This window comes from Octopus bimaculoides, chromosome 20 (genome assembly GCF_001194135.2).
Source record: "Octopus bimaculoides isolate UCB-OBI-ISO-001 chromosome 20, ASM119413v2, whole genome shotgun sequence".
NCBI classification, from domain to species: Eukaryota; Metazoa; Mollusca; class Cephalopoda; order Octopoda; family Octopodidae; genus Octopus; species Octopus bimaculoides.
Window position 1 is genome coordinate 44,643,509 of NC_069000.1, and position 12,273 is coordinate 44,655,781.

Here is a 12,273-nt window from a genome sequence, read left to right on the forward strand (position 1 = left end):
ACAAGGCTTTGGTCAGCCCAAAATTCCACGTAGCAGGGCTGAACCTGGAACCAAGTCATTGGGAAGCACACTTTTTACCACACAGCCACACCTTAATAATAATAATAATCCTCACCATTGTTGAATGTCCACTTTTCCATGCTTGCACAGGTCAGATGGAATTTACTGAGGCAGATGTTCTAAGGGTGAATGCCCTTCCTGTCACCAACCCTCACCTGTTTCCCAAGCAAGGTAATATTTTCATGAGAAACTGCAAACAAACAACCTCGCATGTATGATGGTGATGCTCATTTACAACCATCATGTAAGAGTATGCGCAAATGCATGTATGTGCACATGTGCGCTTTTTACATGTCGGTTATGTGGTGTCACGTAAAAGGCACCTTTCGAGCATTGAGCCTCACAGTGTCAAAGTGGCCGATGCCAGTGGCACATGAAAAGCTCCTTTCGAGTGTCGGGCCTCACAGAAGCAATAAAAAATGACCGAGACCTTGGCAGATACTGGTGTCATGCAAATGGCACCCATGCCAGTGGCACGTATAAGCACTCATTACACTCTCAGAGTGGTTGGCGTTAGGAAGGGCATCCAGCCATAGAAACCATGCCAAATCAGGAGTTTGGTGCAGCCTTCCAGCTTACCAGCCCTGATCAAACTGTCCAACCCACGCCAACATGGACAATGGATGTTAAATGACGATGATGATGATGATGATATATATACATATATATATAAACACAAGTGTGTTTTAAAATTTACGACAGCTGTTTAGATAGAATTTTTGGTAAAATCTTAAACAGGTGAGATAATACCATGAAGGCAAATCCAATCTGTGTTGGATAGATTCATCATCATCATCAAGATATTATCTCACTTGTTTATAACTTTATCTGAAGATGGTAGATTATACGTTATGACATAATCTATGAATACATCTATAAAATTCTACTGAAACAGCTGTTGGAAATTTTTAAACCTATTTATGCTCCTTTTTTTTTTGTGCCTATGTTGCACCTAGAACTAGTCCAAAGTCAGATCTACAGCTTAAATAAGGCAGCGAGCTAGCAGAAACGTTAGCACACCGGGCGAAATGCTTAGCGGTATTTTGTCTGTCTTTAGGTTCTGAGTTCAAATTCCTCAGAGGTTGACGTTAGCTTTCATCCTTTCAGGGTCAATAAATTAAGTACCAGTTGCGTACTGGATCAATCTAATCGGCTGGTCCCCTTCCCAAAAATTTCGGGCCTTGTGCCTAGAGTAGAAAAGATCTACAGCTTAAACTGGATTTGGTATTTACATATCCACAATATCCCACAAACACCTGATACCTTCATGCTTGTTTTTACCTCACTGTGAACCTGATGGTATTGCACCTAGCCATTTGTGGCGTCCTACATCTTGATGTACCTGGATTCTATTGAATCCTATAGCTAATCTATATGTGTGTGTGTGTTGTTAATATGCTTCTATAATGCAAAACATAACCACTTATTTAGGACTGCATATGCCCTATAACATTCCAATACATACACCCAGTAAATATATTCGTGTTAAAATACACCTGAACACATAATGTAGGTGTGCAGGCTGTAATAATAAAGATGATTGATTTAATGACTTTAATCTATTTTCCAAATAAAGGATCTTTAATTTCACACATCAAAAGCAAAAAGACTGCTCACGTCATGAAAGTGCACACACACACATATATGCAAACAAACGGATGCACACATACACACACAATATATATGTAATTTTGGGGACTAATGGGTATAAGTGAATTAATGTTGAGTAAAGCACTTTCACAGTATGGGGCTACCTGGTGTCATCCATGGTTGGAGTATATTTTTCTGCTGGATTTACATCAGGAATTCTGCAGTGTTGGTTGAGGTAATAATAATCGATGAAGGAAACAGAGGATAGATTTGGTATTAGACTTTATTCAGTACGACAATTGTTTCGACCCATCCTGCAACTGTCCATTATGGGTACGATTTTGTGCATGAATCTCCACAGTTTGTGGAGATGCATAATCATCATCATCATTTAACATCTGCCTTCCATGCAGGCATAAATGATATATATACATACATACATATATATAAGGAGAGAGAGAGAGATGGTGCCATATAAAAAGCACCAAGTACACTCTGTAAAGTGGTTGAAATTAGGAAGGGCATCCAGTCATAGAAACCCTGCTGAAGCACAATTGGAGCCTGGTGCAGCTCTCTTGCTGGCCAGCTCCTGAAACCATCCAACCCATGCCAGCATGGAAAGCAGAAGTTAAATGATGATGATGATGATACACGTACATACTTACAGATATATAAAAATCTGCCCCAATGAATGCTGTCTGCAAGCATGAAAAAGTGGATGTTATAAATGATGATGATGGTATTCATATCATCATCCTCTTTACGTCTGTTGTCCCCATGCTTGCATGGGTCGGACAAGTACTGTCCAGTACATCATACTCCCATCACTTGCAGTATTCCTTTGTCATAATTTAACCCCTTAACTCTTAACATAAAGCCACCACTCTTAGGGTGTATAGCCTTGCAAGTTGTGCGACTACCTCACTAGTGCCTGCAGCACATAAAACAAAACACCCAGTACACTCTGTAAAGTGGCTGATGTTAGGAAGGGCATTCAGCTGTAGAAACCATGCCAAAGCAGACCAGACATTGATGTAGTCTTTGGCCCAAGCAAATCCTGTCAGATCATCCAGCCTATAACATTGTGGAACATGGACATTAATCCTTTATAATACTTTATTAATCCATATTGTTTCAAACTAACCATGGCCCTATCTCATAAATTCGAGATTCCAATGATGTAACTGTTTATATTTAAAGTAACAGTGCGGGGTAGGTGTGAGAGGCCAGATCTGGCCAATTTAATCATAAAATGGAACAAACATCTGAGCCAGACATGGCTTGTTTAAACGTTGTTCCCTCGAACTGGCACAGGTCATTAGAGTGTTGAGTAGAATGCCTTGTGGTATTTCTTCCAGCTCCCACTCTGTGCTCTGAGTTCAAATCTGCTTTTCATCCTTTTGGGGTTGATAAAAAACAAGTCTCAGGTGAGAGTGATCGACTGTTAGAATTATCAGAGCATCAGATGGGATACCTTGTCATTGCAGTTCCAGCTTTATGTCTTGTGAGTTCAAATCCCACCCTGAGACTGAGAAATAGTGACATCTTCTGACAGAAGTTGCGAATAAAAGATAGTGCATCCATCCTCATTTATCACAGAAGTTTGGTTCCAAAAACACTGATAAAAGAATCATCTCCATGCGTTTTGTAAATGGAATGAATAATAAATTCACATATTTTTATTGATCATCTCTACATTTTCCTGTACACTTGTTTGTGTATTTTTGCTAGGATTAAGTGCCTTCATACAAATGAATGGTAGAATCACCAGCACAAACTTCGTGGCTCAGAGCAGCAAAGTTTCTACCATCATCTAATTATTTTCATCATCTCTACCTTCTCCCATATCAAATATATTCCTCGGTTAGAATCAGGACGCCTTGGTATTTTCTCGGTTCACAGGTCTCATGTTGATGGGTGTGAGTATATAAATCCATATAATAAAAATCCACAGCCTCATACCCGGTCATGTGAGTACAAGTGATGGTCAGTGCATTTTGGAGAGCTGAACCTCATGGGTGGTCACTGGAGAATTGCTTTTGTGGCACAAACAGAACATTGGACTGATCACCAACCTGTGTTATCACAATTCAGTCCATGATAAGCGTAACACAATCCACAAGTGAGCATACTGTTTCACCACCGATCAGTGTTGAATGAATCAGTGATAACCAATGCTTGCATATATCTTCTATCTTTTACTTGTTTCAGTCATTAGACTGCGGCCATGCTGGGGCATTGCCTCGGAGAATTTTTGGCAAACAAGTTGATCCTAGTACTTACTTTTCTTTTTAGCCTCCAATCTTCTATGGAAAATATGTCTGGCCATGGGGGAATATTACCTTACTTGGAAACATGTACAGTTGGGGACAGAAAGGTCATCCAGCTGCCTCAACAAATTCAAGCCAACCCATGCAAGCATGGAAAAGTGAACATTACAATAATGATGATGCACACATATAGTTTAAAGGTGTGTGGCTATGTGATTAAGGTGTTTGCTTCCCAATTGTGTGGTTGTAGGTTCAATCCCACTGAGTGGCACCTAAGGTAGGCCTAGGTATTTTGTCTTTTTATTCTTTTACATGAGTCAGTCATTTGACTGTGGCCATGCTGGAGCATCGTATTTAGTCAAATAAATCAACCCCAGGACTTATTCTTCGTAAGCCTAAAACTTATTATGTCGATCGCTTTTGCCGAACTGCTAAGTTACGGGGACGTAAACACACCAACATCGGTTGTCAAGCGATGGTGGGAGACAAACACAGACACACAAACATATACATACATACAATGGGCTTCTTTCAGTTTCCATTTACCAAATCAACTCACAAGGCTTTGGTCAGCTCGGGGCTATAGTAGAAGACACTTGCTGAAGGTGCCACACTGAGGGACTGAACCCAGAACCATGGGAGGCAAGCAACCTACCACACCTGCACCTATGTTTAGAAATATGTCTGTGTGCTTGTTTAAATTTGCACCGCTCTCAAATTTGCTCAGCAACACGCAGTGATGTTATTGTCATTTCCCCATATCAATGGATCACCTGCTAACTTTGTAATCTTGAAGATGTGTGGAAATAAGATGTCTAGCATTTGTAAAACACTGGTGAGGGTTAGCAACAGGATGGGCATTCAGCTGTCAAAAACTTGCCACAATAATATATTCATCAAACTCATGCTGGCATGGAAAACAGACATAAAATGAACCAACAAAATATACGTTTGAGAATGTCTATATACACACACATACGTGTGTGTATACATACATATATATATATTTTTTCTTTTATTTGTTTCAGTCACTTAACTGCGGCCATGCTGGAGCACCACCTTTAGTTGAACAAATTGACCCTAGGACTTATTCTTTGCAATCCTAATACTTACTCTTTTAGTCTTTTTTGCCGAACCGCTTAGTTACAGGGTCGTAAACACATTAACATCGGTTGTCAAGACACACAAACATATACATATGATGGGTTTTCAGTTTCCATCTACCAAATCCAATCACAAGACTTTGGACAGCCCGGGGACTGAACCTGGAACCATGTGGTTGGGAAGCAAGCTTTTTACCACACAGCCACACTTATAATGTTAATGTTTGTTTTTACGCTCAGTTATTATAAAAGCAATTTTACATTAATCAGATGGGTTACTCTACATATATGTGGGTGTGTGTATATATATATATTTGTATATATACATATGCATATATTTGTATATTTATATACACACATATGTATATATGCATAGACATATATATGTTTATACACATGAACACAGATGTACATTATATGTATAGCAATATATATATATATATACATGTACATACATACATACTATATAAGCATTAACATAATGAGCTGTAAACATTATCCTATCATTACAATTTGAATTACTCACCTTGACTAATGAGTGGCGAAAATGAAGACCCCAACATGTATTCAAGCTTCCTCTCTAGGGTCCCTACATCTTCTAATTGCCCAAAGTCAGCTCCTGTTTCGCCCGGACTGAATGTGGATTTTTTCTTCTTGCGCTTCATTGCTTTCGGTGTAAATGAACAGGATGAATTACCAGTCTTCTGTTGACCACCAATGTCCAGTAATGTCAAATTGTTACTTTGGTCGCTCTGGCCAGCTTTCGCCGCCGTTCCTTTGCTCGATGGATCAAGTGAACTTTGAATGGCATCCAGGTTTAACAGATCTTCACTTCGAGGAGTCATTATCTCAGTTCGTACACAGTCAACTTGGGTTGGCTTATAGTTAGGCTTGAGATAAGGAAAAGCCCCATCTCTATCAGAGAGGCCCAAACCTTGAGCTGCACTAATATAAGAAAATCCACCATCTCTTTCATTCGTTCCAGTTTTACCATTCTCTTCACTGATATTACTTTGGGGTGATGTCAGGCAATCAAAGCCCATTTCTTTATCAGTCATGTCTTTATTTTGGTTAGAATGCAAGTGAGAAAATATTCCAGAAGTATCTGCTTTATCTGCCATACCCTGTTTGTTGAGGCCATCCTTTTCCATAGTTGAGTCCATACAAGGTAAAACAGCCCCACCAGCCGATCCGCGCTCCATCCCAGGTTTGTGTCCACCTTGCTGGTTCCTATTCTGGCACTGACTGTTGTTCTCTTTCATGTAAGAGTATTCTCCATTGGAATTTTTCTGACTTGAATCTAGATAAGACAAATCTCCTTGCCTGTTGTTCTTGTCACATTGGTTGGTGAACCCTGATCCATCCTGGGTATTACAAACATTTTTATCATTTTGACTTAAATAGCTGAAATCATCTTGTCTATCATTTGGGTCTTTCTGGCCTTGTTGCTCCATGGATGGAAATCCTTGATTACGACCTGATATATTCTTTGAGTTCATTCTCATGAAAGACAGGTTGTCGCCGGCTTGTCTCATCAGTAATTCAGCAGTTGAGGTCTTTTTCCGCCCCCTCTTACAAGAAGATCCCAATATCTGTGCTATAGCTTTTCTCCTTTCGACGCGCATTCGCGCATTTTCTTTCATACGTATCAGTCTTTTGTGTCTACCATCTGCGTCTTCGGTCTGCATTCGATTCCGTTGGTTTTTTTGAAGTCTCTGCAAGCGCCTCGATCGATCAGGCTCACTTTCGATATCAATCCGTCGATGTTGATTTATCCTTAACCGCATCAACCTAGCTTCCCTCTCCGCTAAAGTTTCTCGGGCACGTTTAGCCCGTTCGTAAGCTTTCATCTGCTCCAGCCGCATCTGTTTGTCTTCCAGTGACATATTAGCGTAACGTTTCCTCTGATATTCTCTCTTTCGGATCTTTTTTTCGCTTCTTTTCTCGTCGTCAACTGAAAACGATCGAGATTGTCTATCGATCCGGCAGTTACCGATCTGATGATCAGAATAGCAGCCATAGCTATAGTTGCCATCACAAAAAATCTCGGAAGTGGTGTTACAGTCTAAACATCCGTTTGAAGAATTGAGAAAAACATCCGGATCGCTGTCATACAAGCTTTCGAAGTTACTGAGGTCAGTTCGGTCGCAGACCTTCCGCGTTTTCGTAGTCTTAGCATGTATTTTACATTCGATGTAGTTGTTTGTGGGCTTTATGTTCTGTTCGGAGAGAGGGAAATACCATAAGAGGATTTTACCGTTGTGGGTCACACAAAAGTTCTTGCTATCGTAGATAGTTCGACTAAGGATGTCACAGAGCGTCTGGTGAGGTTGAAAATCGAGAGTAAAATCACGTCCTGAATCGATTCTGAAGCAAATCTTCATTGCTGCTCCACTACTCGCTTGTCCTTTCGACATATCACTATAGTTGCAATCAGACATGACTTTCTTCCTTCTTACTCTTCTCTGCTTGATGTTGACAATAAAGACTTTACACGTGAATCCTTAAAACTGGAATGCGAGTCTTGAGCTAAGTCTTTCAAATGAATGTAATTGGTAAAAAAAAATTGGGGAACATCACAGCCCAAAATGCTGCCTGACATGAACTACATTCCGAGCAAATAGGCGAATAGCAGCCGGGTAAGCCAACAACGGTTGGTATAAAACTCGGACAGGAAGTCAGCTGAAAAACAACGCACGGCAAAATAAATCAGCCGTAGAAAATATAACTTCTTCAAATGTTCGTTTTCATGGAAGTAACCTAAAAGAAAATTATTTTAACGATGTTGTTATAATGTAATTAAACTTTAAAGCTTTATAAAGGAGGCATTAGCACTTACAATAGAAAGTTTAGAATTTGTGAAAGTATCGTTTTTCGTCGAAACCATTCCGTGTTGTATATAAACCCTAGGCAGCTCTATGGAAAATGGCTGAATGTTATCAAAGTTTCGATCTCCAAATCCTAAATTTCCTCAGAAATAGAAAAAAATAAGTATTTTCTCTTCAGTATTTTCTTCTTTTGAACCATTCTTGTTTTTTACTTGTAACGCTGGCATCAGAAATACGTTTTTCCATGTGTTTATTAACGAAAATCCCAAGCTATTCGACCCACAAAATAACAAACAAATTAGAATCGAGCGAAATAAGAAACATTTATTTCCTGGGAAAATTGCCAAAGCTTAAATTCCACGTAATTTAATCTCACCATTATTTATTATAAGTTTCTCATTATAAACTAACTATATTTTCCACGATGGAAATTATCTATAGTCACCATTGTCTCGATATAGCAATGAAGTCATTCTCTTCTATGGCTATTACTATTATTAGTAGTAGTAGTATCTGTTCCAGTTTCCTCGCATTAACATAGATCGTTATCAGTGGAAACTGCTTCGTTCTCGTGACTCCCACTACAATCTTATATATTTACGTATGTCTCTGTAGATGTATGTATCTATCTCTCCATATGTAGATATAGCATTCTCGCTATACATACTCCCTCCCGCCTATCTTTCTATCTACCTGCCTACCTATCATTTATACACACATATATACATGTATATTTATATATACGACCTTGCTTCACTCCTTTGTTCATCTGTGTCTGGTCGTAATTAGACTATATATATAATTATAATATATATATATTATTATGTCATATATCATTTTATATATGCATACATATCTATCCTGTGTGTCGTGGGAGGAATAACAAGCATGGTTTTGTATTTCTAGTCTTTGTTGATTTTAAAACAAAAACCAGATTTTAAATAAAATAATTCCGAATCAATTTAGTTCCGAGTATTTATTTTACTTCTTTTTTTTTTTCCTTTTTCTTGAGATTAATTATCAAGTTTGCATTACTTATTACTATTAAATTGCTACAGTATTTTTAATTAAATCGTAATACATTTGTTGTGAACGTATTTCTATATTTATAAACAATACACGCACATGGGGAGGGAGAGAGAGAAAGAGATGTGAGTGTGTGTGTATCTCTCTTTCTCTCGCGCGCTCTCTGTTTATACTAACATTTACGAACCAGCAAGGGGTTCTCAATGTGGTCGCTTCACCTACCAGCTAGAAATAGCAGCCAAATCACCCCTCTCCTTCCCAGTCACTGCCTACTGTCTTTAAAAAAGTAGAAAGCATTGAGAATGGAATCGTAGTTACGCTATGTTTGAAAATAATAGATGGATGGCCATGACTAGAGCAACGAGAGCTCATTAATCTGCCTTATCTAAGCTGGTCTATATCCACTGACCTTCCTATATATGTATATCATCATCATCGTGTACACACATGTATACATGAGATCCAAGTTCCGATTTTTCGAGCCCTGATGGTCTGGAATCTCTTATCTGCATTAATTTTCGAGCAAGGACGTCAAATTCCCGTGGCCACCAGACTAGTTTACTTAGTGCCTTGCATTTTACTAATAAATCAACAGGTATTTATACCAACACACGGGTACCTGTATTTCATTTAATATTTGATATTTGTTTAATTCAGAGTGTGTTGACCAAGGTGACCATCCCTGGTTCAGAAATATCTAATTCAGGTCTTTGGAAACAATGGTTCCAGGAAATTGATGTACCAATGTGTATGTGTGTAGGGTGTTCGGGCTAAATTTGACAGTCTGCATAAAAGGAAAAGAAAATAATATCTCATTCAAAAAATAAGAGTATTTTTTTTAAAATCCAAAAATGTCAACTAGATTATGAGCGATAAAAATTAACTCAAAGTATCTGTCCTCATCTTCCACCACAGTCTCAAGACAGCTTCAGAACTGCGTCACTGTCATCATCATTATCATCATCGTTTAACGTCCATTTTCCATGCTGGGGTCTGGGATGCCAGGTGGCTGCACCAGGCCCCAATCTGATCTGCCAGTGTTTCTACAGCTGGATGCCCTTCCCAACGCTAACCACTCCGAGAGTGTAGTAGGTGCTTTTTACGTGCCACCAGCACAGGGGACGGAGGAGCTGGCATCGACCACGATTGGATGGTGCTTTTTATGTGCTGCCGGCACAAAAGCCAGTCAAAGTGGCACTGGCATCGGCCACATTCGGATGGTGCTTTTTACGTGCTGCTGGCACAGGGCTCACAACTACCTCTAGTAAAATCTTGGTGCTGCAGGTAGAACGGTTGGCGTCTTTCTCAGCTGCTCGGGGGAATTGGGAAACTGGAGCTGGTGAAGTCCTAGGAATTCACCAACAACCACTTCCGACTCTTTCCAGAGATATAGCAAGGAGCTGAATCCTGCAGCCACACATGTGGCCTTCCAGCAGCAATTCTCTCCAGCCAGGGTTTGATCACAGTCTCCAGAAACTTCACATAGCTATTTGAACTGAGTCTGAGGCCATGTTCAATGATTGTAGGGTGGCATGACATCACCCAAAGACCATCACAGTTTGGGGTAACTTGGTTTTCACAATGTCCATGTCACAACTTACAGCCTCCGGTGCAAATCATCATGATACAAGTAACTCTTTTCCAATATTCAGATGGCTTCCAGACCATCATTTCAGCTCTCTTTTTTTCTCCACTACAACTTTAATCTTTATATTCTCCAACACTGTTAACATCAAGCTGTTCCTGAAAAAAGAAGACAAAAAAGAACAAATTTAACCCAGACACCCAGCATGTATAATATATATACACATAAAAGCACCTTTTGAGTGTTGGGTCTCACGGCAATAGCAAATGACTGAGGCCCTTGGCATTATGTTGTGCTTGAAAGGCAGCGAGCTGGCAGAAACATTAGTACGAGTTCAAATTTTGCCAAGGTCGACTTTGCCTTTCATTCTTTTGGGGTCAATAAATTAAGTACCAGTTGCATACTGGGTCGAACTAATTGATCTCCCCCAAAATTTCAGGCCTTGTGCCTAAAGTAGAAAAGATCATGTTATGCTTGAGAAGAAGACTCAACAACATTATTGCACATCTCTTAAATATAGAACTGTAAGACCCATCTTGCCAAGTAAAATTGCAATCATGGCAGATACTGGTGTCACACAAATGGCACGTAAAAGCACCCATTACACTCTCAGAGTGGTTGGTGTTAGGAAGGGGCATCCAGCCATAGAAAGCCATACCAAATCAGACTGGAGTCTGATGCAGCTTGCTAGCCCTGGTCAAACCATCCAACCCATGCCAGCTTGGACAACGGGTATTAAATGACGATATATATGTACATGTGGGTTTGATGGTACGAATAGGGTTGATAGAACTCGAAACATCATCACCACCATTTAACATGTGTTTTCTGTGCTTGCAAGGGTTGGACATGTCAACAGGAGGTGGTGAGACACAGGAGCTGTACCAAGCATCACTGTCTGGTAAAGTTTCAACAGCTGGGTGCCCTTCCTTGTGTCCAACTTGGTGAGGGTCGGTGACAGAAGGGCGTCCTGCCATAAAAATCTGTCTGACCCGCACAGAGATGGGGAAGTGTCTTCTACTACAGCCTTGGACTGACCAAAGCCTTGTGAGTGGATTTGGTAGACGGAAACTGAAAGAAGCCCATCATATATATATATATACATATGGCAAATGAAAGACGAAAGATGGAATATACGAGAATGTATTAGTAATCACAATTGTTTCGACACATCTAGCATCGATCTCCCATGGATGGGACTCGCAACGACTGGTTCAGGAGCATCTGGCAGTATCTCGTCAGGTGATACAGGTGTAAACCAGTCATTTTATTATCCATTATATATATCAACTGCAACAGCACTGCAGACCATGCCCACAGAGGGCACCCCCGAGTGACCGCGCCCAGGCAGGACTGTTTCATCCACCTGCAACACCTCCATGATCGCTTCAGACCAGCCAGCATGACAGCTCACGAGACCATTGGCACAGGACAGTAGTGACCCATCAGTGACGACACGGTACAACATTGACTGGCCACCAACAACCTGCATTGAGGTCATCCTGCCCGAGAGTCTGTGGCGTGACATCACCCATATTTATACACACACACACATACAGATCTGTATATAATCAAAAGCCAAAATAGTGTTTAAAATATTTACTTCATCATTTCAAACAAGTTCATCATTTATTCAATCCAATTGATTTTTCTTAAATATGGAAGCATGTACGCACAATAATTTGGTCATCAGTAAACTTGCTTTAAGAGTTTCAGTTTTATGTGATAAGTTCAAGCTGTCTCCATAAGTTTTTTTTTTAATGTTTTTGTTTGTTTCGCTTTCCTTTTTTTTTTTTCCTTTTTTTTTTTTT

General features: G+C 39.8%; 1 protein-coding gene across 1 annotated transcript in view; it reads right to left on the reverse strand.

Annotated features, from left to right (window-relative positions):
* The window catches only part of LOC106870383 (uncharacterized), a 15,797-nt gene extending 7,883 nt beyond the window's left edge, over positions 1-7,914 (reverse strand). The window contains exon 1 of the mRNA XM_014916427.2: positions 5,550-7,914. Within this exon, the coding sequence (XP_014771913.1) occupies positions 5,550-7,464 (1,915 nt within the window). The 5' untranslated portion in view covers positions 7,465-7,914. The remainder of the gene's footprint in view (positions 1-5,549) is intronic.
* Between the last annotated feature and the right edge of the window lie 4,359 nt (positions 7,915-12,273).